This window comes from Vulpes lagopus, chromosome 10 (assembly GCF_018345385.1).
Source record: "Vulpes lagopus strain Blue_001 chromosome 10, ASM1834538v1, whole genome shotgun sequence".
NCBI lineage: Eukaryota > Metazoa > Chordata > Mammalia > Carnivora > Canidae > Vulpes > Vulpes lagopus.
Genome location: NC_054833.1, coordinates 60,713,706 through 60,732,798, shown reverse-complemented (window position 1 = coordinate 60,732,798; position 19,093 = coordinate 60,713,706). Strand labels below are relative to the sequence as shown.

General features: G+C 54.0%; 2 protein-coding genes across 8 annotated transcripts in view; both read left to right on the top strand.

The window, feature by feature from the left end:
- Window positions 1-5,133, top strand: part of GAS7 (growth arrest specific 7) — a 209,806-nt gene extending 204,673 nt beyond the window's left edge. For all 7 annotated transcript variants that reach the window (XM_041771061.1, XM_041771067.1, XM_041771065.1 and 4 more), the window contains one exon: window positions 109-5,133. In XM_041771061.1, the coding sequence (XP_041626995.1) occupies window positions 109-222 (114 nt within the window). In that variant the 3' untranslated portion in view covers window positions 223-5,133. The remainder of the gene's footprint in view (window positions 1-108) is intronic.
- A 3,274-nt stretch (window positions 5,134-8,407) lies between these two features.
- On the top strand, window positions 8,408-16,089 carry RCVRN (recoverin). Its single transcript, XM_041769760.1, has 4 exons — window positions 8,408-8,529; window positions 9,276-9,760; window positions 13,248-13,359; window positions 15,819-16,089. Exons 2-4 carry the CDS (start codon window positions 9,380-9,382, stop codon window positions 15,932-15,934), a joined length of 609 nt encoding a protein of 202 aa, XP_041625694.1. The 5' UTR covers window positions 8,408-8,529; window positions 9,276-9,379; the 3' UTR covers window positions 15,935-16,089.
- The last annotated feature ends 3,004 nt before the right edge of the window (window positions 16,090-19,093 follow it).

Sequence of the window (19,093 nt, the reverse complement as noted above, 5' to 3'; positions counted from 1 at the left end):
TAGAGAGGCTGCCAGGACAGGCCAGAAGGTGTGAGCCACAGGACTCGAAGGTGTTGTCCCTGGCACACCTGCCACTTCTGACTATGTCCCCTTCTCCGTCCCTTGCAGACAGTCGAGCCTGTGGACCAACTGCTTCGAAAAGTGGACCCAGCCAAAGACAGGGAGCTGTGGGTCAGAGAGCACAAGACAGGCAACATCCGCCCTGTGGACATGGAGATTTAGGCTGGCACACACGGCCCCGGGGGTCCTGCTGCAGAGAGGGGTCTGGGGTCCCACGGAGAGGCGGTGGCAGTGCGCACTGTGGGGCCCGCTGCTGAGCGCAGCCGCCCTCCCACCCACTGTCCTGGTCCTGGGCCACTGAGCTGGTGATTCCAGAAGGGCGGCCCTGCCAGGAGCTGCCCGCATTCCCAGGCCAAGAAGACGGATCCACAGCCCTGCCCCGTCTCCGAGGCCGTCGCCCCCACCCCGACTCCTGTGTTCTGCTTCCTGCTCCCAGGACAGACTGAGGCTGGAACTGGGTGTGGTCCCTGCTGAGCACCCTAGGGGTCACCTCCCCACCCAGAGCCAGCTGTGTCACACACTTGTGCCCCTGGAAGCCCCAAGGCCTGTCTTCTAGCCCCTGGTGTCCCAGGCTTTGGAGGGTCATGGCAGAAAGGTCCCTGTCTTCAACCAAGTATCAGGATCAGAATCATGGATAGAAGGCACCGTTCAGCTCCCCAGCCCACACCCAGAATTCTTTGCAGCCCACCCTCTTTATTTTCTTCCCCTTATGTTCTGAGAGCCCAAATCTGGGCTCTTCTTTGCCACTTTCCATCATCTGGGAGTCTTGGGAATAAGGCCTGGCTCCTCTCTTGGCCCAGACCGACCCTGCCTGGAGAGGTCAGGATGGAACTACCTCATTCACATCAGCCCCAAGTCAGAGTATTGAGTCGCTTTTCCTATTAGGTCAGGCATCTTCAGTAAAGTCTCCGGGCTGGAAACCCCAATCCACCCAACCCTCAACTGCTTCCTCAGGGAAGCTCCCTCCTGCCACCCCTGCCCCCTCCCGGGCTCTTCTCAGGGCCCTGTGTCAGCGCCCTGTGGAAGACGGGTTGGGGTTTGTCCCTCCCCAGATGTGGCTTGCTTTCCCTGGTGGGCACCAAACAGGCATGGCATATTCTCACGGCCACAGTGGGTTGTCACCCTACAGGCAGTGTCCTGCCACCTTGGTCTCAGCTCCTGCACGTTCCAAAGCCCTGCACGGAGCCCTGCTTGATGTTAATATCATCTTCCCCCCTACCCCCATCTCCCACAAAATCCGGTGACTTGGGAAGCTTTCAGCACGCCATTGGGTCCTCACTCATCACTCTCTCCCTTTATAGAAACACAGCAAACACATTCTCCATCACATCTAAGCCCTGAGCATCACCATGAGGGGACCAGAAGAAGAAATCTCCCCCCGTCCCGCCCCGCAGCTTCACCACCACCCCAGAGGTGGTCACGTAGCCAGCAAGGGGCAGATTGTAGCCCAGAACCCACACCCTGAGAACCCATCCTTCTTAACTCCTCTTTCCCTTTGATTACTTGGATGTGCAGGGTCCATATACCCCCTACTAGGGCAGGATCCTAAGAGCATGACTCCCGGGGTCCTTCAGTCTTCATGCTGGGAATTGCCTCACTCATCTTGAGTCCTTGGGCACCTCTTTCATTGAGTCAGAATTATGTCCTCACAGTTTAGAGTACAAAGATGCTGAATATCCTAGAGTGAGCCAAACTGCCCCCTGTCCTACTAAAACACCCTAACCAAAAAAGGTCCACATGAAGGCCTTTGCCGACACGAAAGCCATGAGGGTGGATCTGTCCCCGGCAGGGAGGACCACTCCTTCCAGATCTGGGGCTGGGCTGTGACACCAGCTACCAATCTTAGGATATTATTTTTTGTTTTCTCTAGGAAAAATGGGTGCTAGTAGTAATTGCCTTGTGGCTTAGTGAACTCATTTGTGGGTGATTTTCAAATGTTCAAAGCCAATAGCCTTGTTACTAACAGATATTTTGAGTGTGATATGGCTCATGGGTTTTGTTTTCTCCCTCCCATCTGAGGATTCCTGAGTCTTCTGGTCCTCCCTGGGAGACAGAGGGGGGCTCTCTTGCCTCTTCCAGCCCATTTTCTGAGGGTACTCCCCACCCCCACCCCACTGTCCTTAATTTGGTCTCATTAGCCTTCACAAATTTCATTTCTTTTTTTTTTTTTTTTCCTGTGCTCCTTCATTCACTTCTCATTGGGGTTAGTGACTGAAGCAAACCGAAACAGTGTCCGCACTCCCAAACAGGGGGTTTGTTTCTCTTCCCTTTGTGAAGACCAGTCAATTCCTAGATTAGCGGGTGGGTACGTAAGAACCTTGGCTGAGCCAAGGTCCCTTCTTGGAAACACAAGCCATAAACTTCAAAGGACATCAAAGACTTTGGCTTGTTAAAGTGATTTTACTTCCAGCCATGAGTGGCCTCGACAGGGAGAGTCGAAACAGGATTCTGCAGACCCACTGGTGATTATGGAGGTAGTTTGGAAAGCACTTTACAGGTGTTAGGTTGGGGGCATTGATCAGTTTATTCCCCAAATCCCACCCCGCCAGGACCTACTGCCTTGTTTTTCCAGATTTCTGGAGGTCATTGGACCTACGCTATTAGAGTTTATTGACGTCCAGTGACACCCACCCTTTGGAAGGATACGGTTCTGTGAATTTTGACAGACCTCGTCTTAACAACCAGCCACCAAAACCACAATATTTCTATCACTCCCAAAAATTCCCTCTGACTCCTTTATAGCCGGTCTACACCTGCTTCCCTTCCTGCACCCTGGCAACCACTGATGGATTATCTGACCCTGCCGTTTGCCCTTTCTAGAATGCCATACAAAAGGAGTCCCCGATGCAGCCCTCAAGTCTGGCTGCTTTCCCTCGGCTTCACGCTTTGGGGTCATGCACATCGTGTGTGTGTCACTAGCTTGTTCCTTCGTCTCGCAGAACCGCACTATGTTGCATGAGTCCTCGCTTGGGGAAATGCTGTGTTGGGCCTGGAGGCTCCTGGCCCAAGGGTCTTCAGCTTGTTTGCACGGCTTCTTCCTCCGCCTCCCAAGGCGCCTCCAAACGCCAGCTGTGCCCACGGTAGTCCTTGGAGCTCACACTTGGCCTTTGTGGCTCATTTCAGGGTTTTGTGCAGAAAGGGGCCAGGGGTTGGGGAGGGGTGCCTCCCACTTAAGCTGCAGCCTGAGGTTTGCACCTCAGCTGGTAAGCCCACGCAGTCCTGGGGGCCCTCCCTTCGGCTCACAAAGCCTCCAGCTTCTACTGAGCATTGGGTGTGGGAGGTGAATGGACAAATGGCCGGTAAAAATGCAGGGGGCGACCTCGGGCTGGCCATGACCTTCCCCTGGATGTCTGTTGCCTTGGCTGCAGGCTGCAGGTGTGCGTTCTGGTCTCCCCAGCCTCCTCCAGCTACTGCACTCCCTCCACCTCCCCTTCTTGCTCCGGTTCTGTATCCCACACCATCATGCTTGAGCCCCATCTGTGTGATTGTGCATGGTAGTGTCTGAAATCCTCACGAGAGGGATACCCTGGCACTTCTTTTGTGTGTAGACCCAAATGGAGCCGAAATGAAGAGTTTCCTGAGCTGTTGAGAATGAGGTAGTTCCTCCTCGGGCCCAGAAGGGCGCACTCATAAGTCATTACCTTTGGGGTCTCATCCCCTGATCTTTGATCTCGTGTCCTGAGGTCTGTGTCCAAGGAGCCAGGACAAGCATGAAGAAAGAGCCTCTTCCCGTGAGCTTCCTGATACTGCTGGAGCCTTGCTCCGCTGGTGGTCACACTGAGCCTGTGCCTGCTGCCCTTGGGTGGTGGCAGGTGGTGACAGAGATAGAACCCAACCCAGCTAACACTGGGCTAGCTATGGGCATGACCCCCAAGGTGATGACTCCCTCAAGCCATGTCCCGATTGTGCCCTGCTTGCTGAGAGGTGAGCCCTTGGAGGCAACCAGGCACCCCTCTGCCCCCTACCCCACCAAGCAAATGGAAGATATTCCTGGATCCAGGCCAGGGAAGGTGTGAGCCATGGAGCCCAAGTCTGCCGGGGTCCCATGCTTCTTGGACGCTTCTGGGTTGAGTTTTGGCAGGTAGGGCTTGCAGGATCAGCCAGCAAAAGACACAGGTGACAAGAACCCTTTAGAGGCTGGGGTGTGGCCAGGTCAGGAGCCTTTGTTGCAGGGTCCCTCCGAGGGAACTGGGTTGTGATGACCTTTGGATCTCTCCCTGTGTGCTGTTCAGGGGATGCTGACCCCTTGTGTTTGAGGGACGTCCCTAAAAGGATTGCAGTGAGAGTGCAAAGGATCTGGGCACATGGGTGTGGTCGTGGAGACGGTGTGACACAGGGACGGAGAAGAGAGGGATATGGTGCCAGGGCAAGAGCACTGGACCAGCCCCGCCCTGCTGCCTTGTTGGTCCTGTAACCCACAGTGAAGTCGCGTTCCCTCCCGGGACCTCTGTGCTCCCTCATCTGTCAAGCGGGGACGTGTCCTTCCCAGCATCACACGCAGCCGACTGGCTCCTGGGAGCTGTGGCCTCCGGCAGCCGTGCGGACCTGGGAGCAGACACTCAGAGGGACACCGGCTGTCCGCGGTGGTGACGGGGGTCCCAAATTGGCATTGCTTCCCTCCCCTGAGGAGGGAGATGAGGGTGGGGGCGAGGGGGGGGCGGGACTGGGGGGGTTGGGGGGCAGCCCTTTCACCGACCAGCACATCAGCAAACCCTAGGACAGTGGGATTTTCTAACAAAATAAACTTGCTTATTTGGTCTGTTTTCTGTAACTTTTGCTAAATACTTTATACATTTTTAATGTTAAAAAGCTGTGTCTCCTGCCAGCATTTCTCATCCCGGTATGACTGTGTTTACTTCACATTGTATACCCTTCCACCCTCTGGCTGCCTAGATCAGTAAATAAAATTGATGTACTATAATTTATAAGTAACACTGTTGAAACTCTGATCCCTATGGAGGCTGTAACCCACCCGAATTTCTCCCTCCCCGACTCCCCTCGCCCCAATCCCTGCCACCCCCTAATAGCATTTGTGTGTATTAATGCTAAAGAATTAAATGTTTAAAGGGTTTACATTTTGAAGCCGTTTGCTATATATAATTGTTCTGCATTATTATAAAGCGTTTTCAGGAAGTGAAAGGCTCTCTCATTCCCCCGCCCCCAACCCCGGCCCACCCCCGCCTCGCTCTGGCTCTGTGTGTACACTTGAGATGCTTAGATTCATCCCATGTAAAATAAACTGTCCAGAGACACTGGGTCCTGCTGGGTGACCCTCCTTCCTGGAGGGCTGTCACACTCTCCTTTGTATAAATGGTCTCAGTGATCCGTCTAGGCTCCCAGGGTTGGTGATAATCTTACGCCTCATGTCTTAGCAAAGGGCACCTGGGTGCGGATCCCCCCCTCAGATGGTTACCTGCTGCTGGACCCACAGCCCTGGCCCCTCCCGGCCCAGTCCCCTGGGGACTTCTATCCCTGTGGACAGAAAGGGCTCCTGGCTATTGTTTCTTTGCTCATCCATCCGTGCATGCAGTCATTATTGACCACCTGCTAGATGCCAGACACCCCTTCACGTCAATAAGTGAAATGGATAAAGAGCCCGGCCCTCCTGGACATGGCTTTCTAGCAGAGGGAGAGGCAAAAACAGTTGACAAGAGTAACTAATCCAGCACGGGTGTGGAAGGTGTTCCGTGTTAGGGAGAAAGGACAGGGCAGGATACGAGGATTGGTAGTTTCAGGGATGACTCTGGGTAAGTTGTAATATTAAACAGGGCAGTTGGGGCAGCCTTATTGGGAAGGTGACATTTGGTCAAAGGCCAGGAGACCCCAGGCTGGGGGGGTGGGGTGGGGTGGGGGGAGCCCAGCAGGTTGCTGGGAGAATATTCTAGGCAGGAGATGGCCTGGTTATAGGTGGTGAGAATGGAAGAGGGACACCTGGGTTGGGGATGCTGTTGCCGGAATAGACGGACAGTGGGCGGGGGCAGCTTCTGCAGGGCCTTGTGCGCCCCTGAAGGACTCTGACTTTCACGCTGCTGGAGGGGCGGAGAGAGGTCCAAGCCAAGGAGCGTGCGGCCTGACTTCACAGCTGTAGGACAGGCTGTAGCAATGTTGGAGACCAGGATGGAAGCAAGGAGGCAAGGAAGCTGGTCCGGGAGGGGCAGTGGGGCCTGCAGGAGGTGGTCACAGTGGAAGTTGAGGGGAGCAGTCAGGGTCTGGATGTGCTTTGAAGGCAGTGCCTACACGGTTCTTGACAGATGGGGTGGGGTGTGCCAGAGGGGCGCCGAGGATGACTCCAAGGACTTCAGTCCAAGCCACCAAAAGGGTGGACTGCCATGTGCTGCAACGAGAGGGCCAGGGGAGAAATATTCCTTCCCATCCTCTGCCACCCACCCACCCCCTCTATACCCCCTTTCCCGGCCCAGTGCAGACTGGTGTGTGGGCTCCGGTTCCAGGCCAAGGGAAGAAGGGTCAGCCCGTCCTTTGTACCAGAGCAGGAGAAGGTAGGGGAGTGGGGGTGAGTGCTGGGGGCCACCCCCTCCCCCCCACCCCGAGCTCCAGGCTTGGGGGCGCCACAGGGCCAGCCTCTACGAAGAGATCACTTCTTTCAAGGAGTGGGGAGACACAAACTGAGGTCCTCTGGTTGGAGGGCAGGCCTTTGGGGTTCGAGCAGAGTTTATGGCCGCAACTCAGACTTAACAAATCCGTTCACAATACATCATCTCCAACAACTTGTTTGCCTAAGGAGCATAAGCATAAACTCTCCCTCTGATAGAAGATGTTTATGCAGGTTTTCAAACAAACCCCCAGGTCATGACTCCTCTCCTGGAAGCATCAACACAGCTGCCTGTGGTCCCATCCCAAGGCCGGGCCCCTCCTGGGCACAACCTGAGGAATGTGGGCCAGAGGTACCAGGCTGCTTCCCACCTGGGTCCAGTCCTTCATTCTTGCCCTCAGCCAGGGTGCAAGGGCCTCCGGGACTCTGGCTGCTTTCTGCATTAAGCCAGGGCCCTGTCTCCTTGCCCATTGGCTCTTCACCTACAGGGATGGAGCTTCTTGCCCACTGGCTCAGGCCTCCTTGAGAAAGGAGTTGTTGTAAGGTGATGCAAAGACCCCAAATGGAGAGCCTGACCGACCAGGGCTTTCCTTCTGGCTTTGCTGCTTAGCAGCCCTGTGACCCAGGCAGGCTCCATTTCTTCCCTGTAACATCCACTTCCTCTCATCTGCAGGCTTGGTATGGACAAGAGTGGCACCAGAAGGCACTTAAAAATATATTTTTTTTTTATTTATTTATTTTATTTACTTATTTGAGAGAGTGCAGAGTGGAGTAAGGGCACAGGGAGAGAATCTCCAGCAGACCCCACATTGATCCCAGAACCTGATGTAGGGTTCAATCCCACGACCCTGAGATCATGACCTGAGCCAAAACCAAGACCTGGATGTTTAACCTACTGAGCCACCCAGGTGCTCTGCCAGGAGGCACTTATAATCACCTTCCACACCTGATTCTGAGACAAAGGGCAAAGCCTCTGACCCCACTTTCGTGGGCTGGGGTAGATGGGTTGGTTGGTTGGTTGGTTGGTTGGTTGGTTTCTGAGTGTGGTGACTGATTTATTTCCAACTGCTCTTGAGAACAAACACTTTGCTACAGGATAGTGAAAGTCTTGGGATCCCTGGGTGGCGCAGCGGTTTGGCTCCTGCCTTTGGCCCAGGGCGCGATCCTGGAGACCCGGGATCGAATCCCACATCGGGCTCCCGGTACATGGAGCCTGCTTCTCCCTCCGCCTGTGTCTCTGCCTCTCTCTCTCTCTCTCTCTGTGACTATCATAAATAAATAAAAATTAAAAAAAAAAAAGGATAGTGAAAGTCTTGGGAAAAAAAAAGATCTTCTATTAAGAAATTATATGCTCTTACAAACTAATGAGAAAAAATAATAAGTACACACACACACACACACACACACACACACACATGCACACACTCCTAACATTTAGGACTCCTGAGAAATACTCTGGAACCATAGGGGTCAGCACTGAAAAATCCAGAAACAATGGGCCATAGTCCCATATGAACACATGCAAATGGCTTTGAACATGGGCAAACCCTTCCATGGGTGGCGCAGGCCTCACCACTCGGCACTGTCTCTGATTCACCCGTGTTGCTCACTCCCTCCACCTTCTGGCCCTCCAAGCAGTTTTGTATCCTTGTTGTAGATGAGTCACAAAAACTAACATATTGTGTGTGCCTGGCTCTCTTCTAAGTGCTTTGTACATATTAGCTCATTTTAGCCTCAAAATAACAATGAGGCAGACACTATTATTATGCCCATTCACTTGGAATATTCACAGGGGCCCCAAGTTGCCAGGCACCATTCTGGTGATGGAGAGGCGGCTGGGAACAAAACAGACAGAACCCCTGCCTCCAACGGAGCTTCCGTTCTGGTGCGGGGACACACAGCACATGGAGTAATTAAAAGTGAGTCGGAAGGGGTACTTATGAGGAAGAGACATAAAGTGGGGCTTGGGGGCACGGTGTGGTGTTGTAAACAGAGTGATCCATCCAGGCCTTGCTGAGGAGATGACATTTGAGGAAAGCCATGAAGGAGGTAAAGGACTAGGAGACCATTCTAGGCAGAGAGAGGTTAAGAAACATGCCTAGCGTCACACAGCCAGGAAGTCACAGAGCCAGGATTTGAACCTCAGGCTGGCTCTGGAGCCTGGCTTTTTTTTTTTTTTAATTCAATTTGCCAGCATACAGTATAACAGCCAGTGCTCATCACATCACGTGCCCTCCTTAATGCCTGTCACCCAGGTACCCCCTCTCCCGACCCCTCCCCTTCTGCAACCCTCAGTTTGTTCTAAGAGCCTGCCTTTTCACGGCTGCAGCGTAGAGCTCAATGCAAGATGCCATGCCTGCCCCTGGCACCCTCAGAGTTTGGGGGAAAGAGAGGCCATGAGCACGGTGACTCCTGGAGAGCTGAAGTCAGGGAGGACCAGGGAGAGGCAAGGAGCAGCAGGAGAGGCCAAGGCTTTGGCTCTGAAGCTTCTGACCTCCTGTCCTGTCCTCCCCAAAGGCCAAGATGGATTGGCCACCTGCTGTCAGCTCTTTCTTTTAATCTGGACGTGGGGGGGTAGTTCTTGGAGCCTACCCCATCCCCCGTCCTGGCCCCTCCTCCCTCCAAGTACTGGGGTGAACCAGCCACAAATCCTCTAATCCACCAGCACCTCCAGGTCAGTCTCCAGCTGCAGAAGACCACGTCGCTCGCCACCCACCCAGCCAGCCCAGCCAGCCAGCGCTGCCCGGCCGGGCCCAGGCGGCCTCACCCATGGGGAACAGCAAAAGCGGAGCCCTCTCCAAGGAGATCCTGGAGGAGCTGCAGCTGAACACCAAGTTCACAGAGGAGGAGCTGTGCAGCTGGTACCAGTCCTTCCTGAAGGAGTGCCCCAGTGGCCGCATCACCAAGCAGGAGTTTCAGAGCATCTACTCCAAGTTCTTCCCTGAGGCCGACCCCAAGGCCTATGCCCAGCATGTGTTTCGCAGCTTTGACGCCAACAGCGACGGCACCCTGGACTTCAAAGAGTATGTCATCGCCTTGCACATGACCTCGGCCGGCAAGACCAACCAGAAGCTTGAGTGGGCCTTCTCGCTCTACGATGTGGACGGCAACGGGGCCATCAGCAAGAGTGAAGTGCTGGAGATCGTCATGGTCAGTCTCGGCCTCCCCCGCACAGCGGGACTGGGCTCCCCCGGGTTCCTGGGTCCAGGGGGTTCAGGGGGTCGGAGGGGGCGGTGTCCACAATCTGGGGTCCTGCTGCTGCTGCTGCTGCTCAAGGGGACGGGGCTGACCATGTGGAGTGGGGATCCAGGCTGCGGAGCTCAGGGGCTCCAAGTGTGCGAGGAGGGGTCTCCAGTACGTGGGTCACTTCCCAACAGCGTCTCTTCCTCCTAAAAAAGAATCTGGGTATTTTGTGTTAATTAAATTTTGTTTCCTTCCTTCTCTCTATTCCCTCCTTCCTTCCTTCTCTCCTTCCTTCCTATCTTCATTAAACCATCTTGCAAACCTTCAACAGTACCTATCCAGATTCTTCCACAGTTAGCTTTAAGTACATAACGTGTTTCAAATACAGAGTAGGGGATCCCTGGGTAGCTTACCAGTTTGGCATCTGCCTTTGGCCCAGGGTGTGATCCTGGAGACCCGGGATCAAGTCCCGCATCGGGCTCCCTGCATGGAGCCTGCTTCTCCCTCTGCCTGTGTCTCTGCCTCTCTCTCTATGTGTCTCTCATGAATGAATAAATAAAATCTTAAAAAAAAAAAAAGAAAGAAAATACAGAGTAGAAGGAGGCCAGCTTTGGGGGTCATGAACTTTTGGGGGTTCCTGTCCTCTTAGTCTTTAGAGCCAAGGGTAGGCCACATCACCCCGGGGGGCCTCCGCTTTCTTACCTGCTGCCCTATGTTCTGGACTGAGCCTCTGCAGGGGCCTTGCTGGCCAGCACTTCTAAAACACACTCTCCCCCCACCCCACACTGGCCTGGCATCCTATCATTTGTTGCGAAGATCGCAGGGATCTTAAGAATACTTTCATTTAATAGGTAAGTAATTTGTAAACCCTAGAAATATATGCAGGAGACAATTGAAATTGCCTTTAATTCTATCATCTGGAGGGAGCTACTGTCAATGTATTAATGTATACAATCCCAGCCCTTTAAAAAAAAAAGATTTTATTTATTTATTCATGAGAGACACAGAGAGAGAGGCAGAGACACAGGCAGAGGGAGAAGAAGGCTCCCTGTGGGGAATGGTGTGGGACTCGATCCCAGGACCCCAGGGTCATGCCCTGAACCGAAGGCAAACACTCAACCCCTGAGCCACCCAGGCATCCTACCATCCTAGTCCTTTATCTGTATATATATATTTAAAAATAATTTTAGAACTATGATATATAAGGCGTTTTTCTCAGTCATTATTTTGTTACAATTTCCCTATCAAGAAATGGTTTCTTCAAAACCATTTTGAATGGCTGCTTAGAATTCTGTCTTATGGGACACCTGGGTGGCTCAGCAGTTGAGCATCTGCCTTCAGCTCAGGCTGTGACCCCGGGGTCCTGGGATAGAGTCCCACATCAGGCTCCCCAAAGGGAGCCTGCTTCTCCCTCTGTCTGTGTCTCTGCCTCTGTTTCGTGTCTCTCATGAATAAATAAATAAAACCTAAAAAAAAGAATTCCATCTTATGGAAAGGCCATAAAATTACCTAACCAGCCCTGTACTTTTGGAAAACTAAGATGTTTCTATTTTTTTTCTTATGATGGCATCTGTATTCCCCTTCACTTGGCATCTCTTCCTGGCATCTACTAATCCCCCAGCCCATTTCATTGTGTTATTCCCCTAATTCTGTTCCTGGTAAAAAGGAGAAGAATGTCTTTTGTAGTTTATCTCATTTTTTGGTGCATTTGTAATCCTGCTTGTGTTTGCATGGTTCTCCCCCTGATTCAGAGAGATCATAAACCAAGCAGCCAAGCAGGCAGCCTCTGGGCAGCAGACCTGACTTACGCCTCACGTTAAGGGTGGGGACGTCCCTGGAATCTGGGCACTACCCACAGAGCGAGCTCCCCTGGCTTGGCAGGTGGCCTGGTGCAGGGAGCACAACCACCAACAGGACGTCAGGCCCAGCGGTGGCCTACAAGTTGGTGCTCCTTGAGGAAAAGGAAGAGGAAAGGAAAGAGGGAGAGGTAGGGGTAGTATCCACAGTATCCCCAGCTGAGGCAGTGCAAGCTGGTGCAGGGCTGCTCAGTTCACTAGATCACATGGTCGCTGCCCCGGGAGTCCAAAGTTTCAGGATCTAATCCCAGTTACACCACTAACTAGCTATGTGGCCTTGGAAAAACCTTGGGGCCCAGGGTAAGGACTGGATAGCTCCTTCTCTGAGGTCCTGACAGGCTGTCCTTGGAGTTAGAAACTGGGCAAGGGTTTAGCCCAGGGTTTAGCTGTGGGGCCGGTACGTGGTTCCCCAGGCTCAGGACTGAGATGGAACCCGGCACCCACAGTTGGGTTGCTGGGCACCCCCGGGCTCTGAATGCTGCTATCCAAGGCTGCTGCCCAGAGCTGCTGGGTTTGCTCCTCTTGCTATAGCATGTTGGTGCTAAAACTTCCCAGACCTGCTCGCCCTCCCTCCAGGCTAATGTCACAGGCATCACTGCCCCTGCCTCAGTGTGTGCAAGGTGCCCCCAACTCCACCCAACACGCCTGCCTGCACCCCTAGTCTGCCCCAACGCTGAGTGCGTGGGCTGGAATGGGCTCGGGAGCCACTCAGGTGTCCACTCTGGCCTGGCTGGGCTGGACTTACCGAGCTGATGGGATCCTATAACCTGGAGCTGGCAGGGCACATTGAGACCACCTTGTCCCTCTCTGTTCTCCATCCCCTTGGATGCTTTCCAAGTGAATAGACTGCAAGGATAAAGGTTCTAGAACCAAACTGCCTGGTTAGAATCTCCATTTCTTCATCTGTAAAATGGGGCCAATGAAACCCACCTCATAAGGCCATTGTGGAGGTTACATGTAAAAGGGCATGTTATTACGCGTTCCAAGAACATTAGCCGTTGTCACCATAAGCCAACCCAGCTGGGCAACCAAGGTACCACAGGGACCCCAAAGAAGCCACTTGAGGTGGCTGCTGTGGGATTATCAGAAAGCTTTTGGGGTTGTTTTTTTTTAAAGATTTTACTCATTTATTCATGAGACAGAGGCAGAGGCAGAAGGAGAAGCAGGCTCCCTGAGGGGAGCCCGATGAGGAATTCGATCTCAGGACCCCGGGATCATGACCTGAGCTGAAGGCAGATGCTTCACTGACTGAGCCACCCAGGCACCCAAGCTTTTTGTTTTTTATCTCATTTTAATTTTTTTTAAATAAAATGAAAGTATTGTTTCTACAGGGTCAGGAAATTCAACAGGTGTAGAGAAGGGGGGAAAAAAGTGAAAGCCTTCTTTACCCCTTTACTACGTTCCCTGTCCCTTCTGAGGATCTAAAAAATACAGATTCCCCAACTCTGCTCCCCTGGGCAGGCTGGGGCCTGGGCATCTGTATTTTCACCTCTGCTTGGGGGGATATCTGGCCCTGGGCACGGGGGTGGGGGAGGGTCACCAGAGAGGGTCACCCCTGCTTCTCCTTCTGATGGGAACTTCCTCTTTATGTGCTGCAGGCTATTTTCAAAATGATCAGTCCCGAGGATGTGAAGCAACTTCCAGAGGATGAGAACACCCCAGAGAAACGAGCAGAGAAGATCTGGGGGTTCTTTGGAAAGAAAGATGATGGTGAATTCCTTCCCCCTTAAAAGTGTCTGGTTTTAGAGTCATGGGCTATTTCCTGGAGGCCCCAGCGAGATTGGTCTTCCTAGGGCCAAGGGGACCCCTCCTCACGGCATGCACTGCAGGGCTATCTGAGTCCCTGGGGGAGAGGGGACCCCTCATCTTGGCATGCACTGCAGGGATCTCTGCGTCCCTGGGGGGCAGTAAGCAGACCAGTCAGCAGGGCCCAGCTCCGCTGTCCCCCTGGAGCAGATGCTGCTGGTGGGGACCGGTGCCACATCCCCCTTGCCCCTTGACTCCATCACCGCCGAGCTCCCTGGGGCAGGGGGAAGGTCTGGATTCTGGAAGGCCAAGGAAGGAAAGGCACCTTAGAGCATCGTTAGCGTGGGGGGAAGAATGGCTAAGTCAGGACAGCAGCTCCTTAGCCGAGGGCGTACCCACTGCGGGGTTACGGGCTCTGCAAACCACTTTCTGTTTCAGCGGAAGTGCTCGCCTAGACGCCTGGGTGCACCTTACTTGGTTCCTAAAATGCTTTCTGCACAGTGAGGACAGGGCAAAGCTTCAGCTCGGCCTGTGTCTGAAGGGGCGTCGAGTCCCAAGTCAGCGGGATCTCAGTTTACCTGCTTTTACCCCGGGGAGTTAGTTTGGATTCCGACAGATGGAATTAGATTTAGATTGGGTTGGAATCGATTTATTGAGAACTGGCCTTCGAGGGAAAGGGAGGAGGGAGCTGGAGGAGCCTGGGGAGGCCCAGACTGCAGGGCAGCGGGGCCCCGAGCGGAGAGCCCAGGGCCGCTGAAGACTTGAGGCCGCAGCCCTGCTTTAGAAGGTTTTGGCAAAGCCAGGGGAGCCCCTGGGAGCCCTTTCATCCACGGGCCGGCCAGCCTCGGGCCCTCCAATGCCCCTGCTCAGTCTTTGGCCACGAGCAGCCCTTGGAGATGTGGGGTCTCCCTGAAAACAGGGAGACATTCCAGAACAGGGCAGCTGGTCTGCAGGTGCGTGATGCTCAGGCCAACGCAGGCAGCACTGCAGAGGGGCGGCATGGGCATGGCTGCAAGCTGGGCGGGGAGCCCCCCAACATGTGGGGACCTGGCAAGTGGCTGCCTGTTCTTGTGGCTTCCAGCTGGTTACTGCCGCCTGGGGACCCGCAGCCCCGCGGGGCCTCCTCAGCTGATTCTCTAAGAGAGAAGCCGGCACTGGAGATTTTGAGAACCTGAAGGGCCTCACTTGGTGACATATGGTCCACGCACCTCTGCGCAGCCAGTGTGGGCTCCTTCTGTGGTCTCCGGGACAGGCCTGGGCAGGTCGGGAGAGGGGCAGGTGCAGGGGGCCCCAGCGCCACCAATCTGCAGTCCAGGAAGAAGCCTGAGGAGCAAGAAGGTCATTGCCAAGGGGCCCGGATCCGGGGGAAAGCAGGCCAGGTAACTGGGCGAGCCTTCAAAGCAGGTGATCGTTCCCAGTGCCAGTCCTGTGCCCCGCTGACTTCGCAGTGAGCACCTCCTCAACTCTGCTGCGTGGGTGTAGTGGTCCCAGCCTCCATGTCTCCTCCCCTTCCGGCACCTGCTCTCCTCTTCCTCCTCCTCCTTCTTCACACCATGTGGCCCCTCCCCCACTGACCGCATCTGGGAGGACCAGACATCTCTCAGGTCTGCCAGGTGCTATGTCCTCCCGTTGTACTTGCTACCCTGAAAACCAACCCAGGTGAATGCCACAGTCACGGGAGGTGGTGGTGTTTGGAGGCCGAGATTTTCAGATGACCCCCTCCGGAGACAGCGCCTCACTCCACAATCAGGTTCTTGACCGTGGCAGTTTCAAGCTCAACCTGAGGCCGAGAAGGCAGCTGAGACTTTAAAACACAAATTTCACTACCCGGACCTGTGCAAGGACCCCATCCTGGATCCTCACCCGGGAGGGATTAAGGGTGTCAGAGAGGCGCAGAGCACAGGCCACTGGAAATCTAGTTGGTTCAGCCAAGCTCGTTGAGCACCTGCTCGGTGCAGGCAGTGTGAGCATCACCATCTGCAGAGAGAAGCACCTGTCTCTTTCTGGAGTTATTTAGATGTGGGAGTGTCTCCGCATCAGACCAAGAGTTTCCTGGAACAGGAACTCTGTCTCATTCCTTTCTGAGCCACCCCCTTGCAGTGGCCTCAGCCCCAAGCACAGTGGCTCCAGCACAGAGGAGCTGTCAGCCCCCTGCTGGGAGGGAGGCAGAGAGACCTCACTAGGGGCCAGGCTCTCCTGGGCTGGTCCTCTCATTAACCCTTTGCTGCTGGTTTGAGGGCAGGTCCAGGGATCCCGGGAAAGAGCTGGGTATCTGGGGGTGATGGGTTGTACCCTCAGGGGCACAGAAATTCAGTGTTTTCATAACAGATACCTCCACATGGGGCACGCTGGCCAGCACCAGCCTTGCTGTGACTTGGGACAGCTGAATCTGACTGCAGCCTTTCTTCTCCTCCCATGCACAGATAAACTTACAGAGGAGGAGTTCATCGAGGGGACCCTGGCCAATAAGGAAATTCTGAGACTGATCCAATTTGAGCCTCGAAAAGTGAAGGAAAAATTAAAAGAAAAGAAACCCTGATGTTGACTGCTTGGCCCTGCCCCTCCTGTCTCCCCCCGCACAGAAACCCCCACATGAGCATGCGCACATGCCCCAGGGGCCAAGGGGGCTTCCTTGGCCCTAGCATCCCTCCTCCTCTTCTACCCCCCACCTCTGGTCCCCTTGGCCCATGCCTCGGTGATAATCCCAGGATTAGGTCACAGGAGTCCTCAATATCACCCCCTACCCCGTGTAAGCTCCTTTGTGGGTTGCTGGGTAAGCAGGTTCCAATAAATGTGAGAGGAGCTGGGCACACAGCTGGGTCATTCTTGAGCTGGAAAGGGAAATGATTTCTGTCGACTGGGCCTCAGACACAAGGGTGCATGGCCCCTGCGGCCACAGGCTGGGGTGCTGGGCCTGGTGTGACAGGGAAGCAGGCTGCATGGGGGACTGTAACACTACAAGACACCATTCCAGGTGGTCAGGTGACCCTGGAGATATGCCAAGTGCTGCCAGGGGGGCTGACTCCTCCAGAGGGTTGGGGAAGGTGTTCCCAGATAGAAACATTTCAGTTAAGGCCACATGGCCTGCAGGTGGGGGGTTGGGGGAGGATGGGGGTCAGGAAGCACGGGGTCCCAGAGGGCAGCCCCCTCAGAGACACTGAGGCAGGAATGAGAATGTCATGTTCCAGGACTGGAAAAGGCCAGGGTAGCCAGGGAGCCTGGGGAGGAGCCCAGGGAGGAGCCCTGGGAGGAGGGAGAGCTAACTGTGAGTTATGCCTAAAAGGTAGGCAGGGACCAGCATGCCAGGCTTTTCTGCAGTCCATGGAAAGATGGGGCTTCTCCGTGGGGTTTGAAGTAGGAGGGACTCATGTTTGTAAGAGAACCCTCTGGCCAGGAGAAATACGTCAGAGGGGCAGGACTAGGAGCTGGGAGCCTGGACATTATACTTTTACAGTCACCCCAGGAGCCCTCAGCAGAGGGGACCCGCCTGGAGAGAGTAGGACCGCTCTGGAGATAGCATCCTCCTCACTGGCTGCAGGGGGAGGAGGGATGACAGGAGTGGCTGGAATGGCAGAGACAGCAGCCAGGTTTGTGGCCTGGGTGCTGGGTGAATAGTGACGCCATCTACCACGATGAGAAGCTCAGGGAGGGTCCTTGTTCTCAGGGTTTCAGGAAATGATGACAACAAGTTCAAGCTGGATATGGTAAGAGAGGTGGGGGCCCTCCCCACCTCCACAGATGAGGAGGAGGCCCAGAGACTGCAAGCAGCCTGCCCAGGGTCAACCAACTAATGAGCAAAGGCTGTTTGGGGCTACCCACTGGGCTACATTGCCTTGTCACGGCTCTGGGGCCTGGGACACCTTGGAACCCCACCAGCATGGTCTTAATAGCCTTGTACTCATTGGGGAGGCTTATCTACTTTCTAGGCTTAAGCTCCAAAATGAGCTCAGAAAAATATATGGAGGTCCCAGACACTTGACTGACCTATATGCAACCCCCTGAGGCAAGGGAGCCTCCAATTGGGAGTCTTGGGGTGACCCCCCCCACCTCCACAGTGATAGAACAATCACCACTGCTGGAAAGCACTGCTCTTCATGGAGGGTGAGTCTGGGAGCAATCCTAACACTCAGTATAGAGCCATTCCTGGGAGCCAGGCATCCTGCCCCATGGTGTAGATGGGGACACTGAAGCCACAAAATAAGAACAACACGTTTGGCACTTGAACTAGAGGCCCTTTGATTATACTAGGCTGCCTCAAAAGCTTGGGCCTGGACATGACAGGACAGAGAATTCTGGTTTTGCATAGGATCAGAGCTGGAAGGGGGAGAGGCTCTACACAGGATGTGGTCCAGCGGTTCTTCAAGGAAGAGAGTCATTATTAGAATTACCTGCCCAAGACACCCCTCCAGGACCAGACTAGTGAGTCACTCAGAAGAGTCATCTCAGGGGGAGAAGAAGGATCTTGGGTTCAGCTCAAGGTAGCTCAGGGGTAGACTCAAAGGCCTCCAGTACTCTTTCCACCACCCTACACACTGCCCTACATGAGTGAACCTCATTTGTTGGGGAGTGAGGTTGAGGGCTTTTCTCTGGGGTTGGAGCATCCATGTCATTTGAATTTAAAGGCAGAGACACAAGGGGCACCTGGGTGGCTCAGTGGTTAAACATCTGCCTTTGGTTCAGGCCATGATCCTAGGGTCCTGGGATCAAGTCCCACCTTGGGTTCCCCGCAGGGAGCCTGCTTCTCCCTCTGCCTGTGTCTCTGCCTCACTCTCTGTGTCTTTCATGAATAAATATATAAAATTTTAAAATAAAGTTAAAGCAGAGATACCACATAATAACCTTGTTAATCTATGATTCAATGAAAGGCATAAAGGGGCCACTGGATCTTCTACGGCCAGTGGAGAGCTCAGTAGTGCTAACATAACTAGCACATCTTCTGTTACCTTGGGGCGGCAGGGCCACTTGGGCTGGGTCCTGCCCTGCTCTAGGGTTCTCTGTGGGAAAATGCTGAGAGAATCCGGAAGTGGTGCAAAGGCCAACTAGACTGAAGAGAAGAGAAGGAGGTGGAGGTGGTGTTGAGCTATGTCATCAAGACTCTTTCGGATGCAAGGGACAGAAAACCCAACACGGATTGCTGTGGCACAGATAGGAATTTATTGAGTCACGTAAAGGAAATCCCAGGAGTTTTGCTAGCTTTAGGTCTGGCTTAATCCAGGGGCTCCCACAATGCCTAGGGACTCCTCTCCTTCTCCTGGCCTTACTTTCTACTGTCATGGCTCCATTCTCAGGGAAGCTTTCCCTCCTGCTCTGGCAAGATGGGCACCAGCAGATACAGGCTTACTCTGCCATGGTTCCAATATCAGCAAAAAAGGGCTGGGGGGTGGCTTTCTGTTGAGAATCCCAGCCCAAGTCCCAGGACCATCTCTCATGGGCTCTTGGTTATATGCCCATCCCTAACCCAATATCTGGTGCCAGAGGGCTGTCCTGCTGGGATTGGCTGAGCAGAATTTGTCCCCAGCCTTGGGGCCGAGAGTGCAGCTGAGACAGCTCAGACGTCATGAACTGGGAGTGGGGAGATGTATAGTTCCCAAGAGGAAAATTTGGGTCCTATTAGTATAAGAGAAATAGATTTTTAAAAATAGATGTCCACTCTAGGGACCTTGGGGCGGGGGAGTCATTTCACATCTAAATTTCTGCT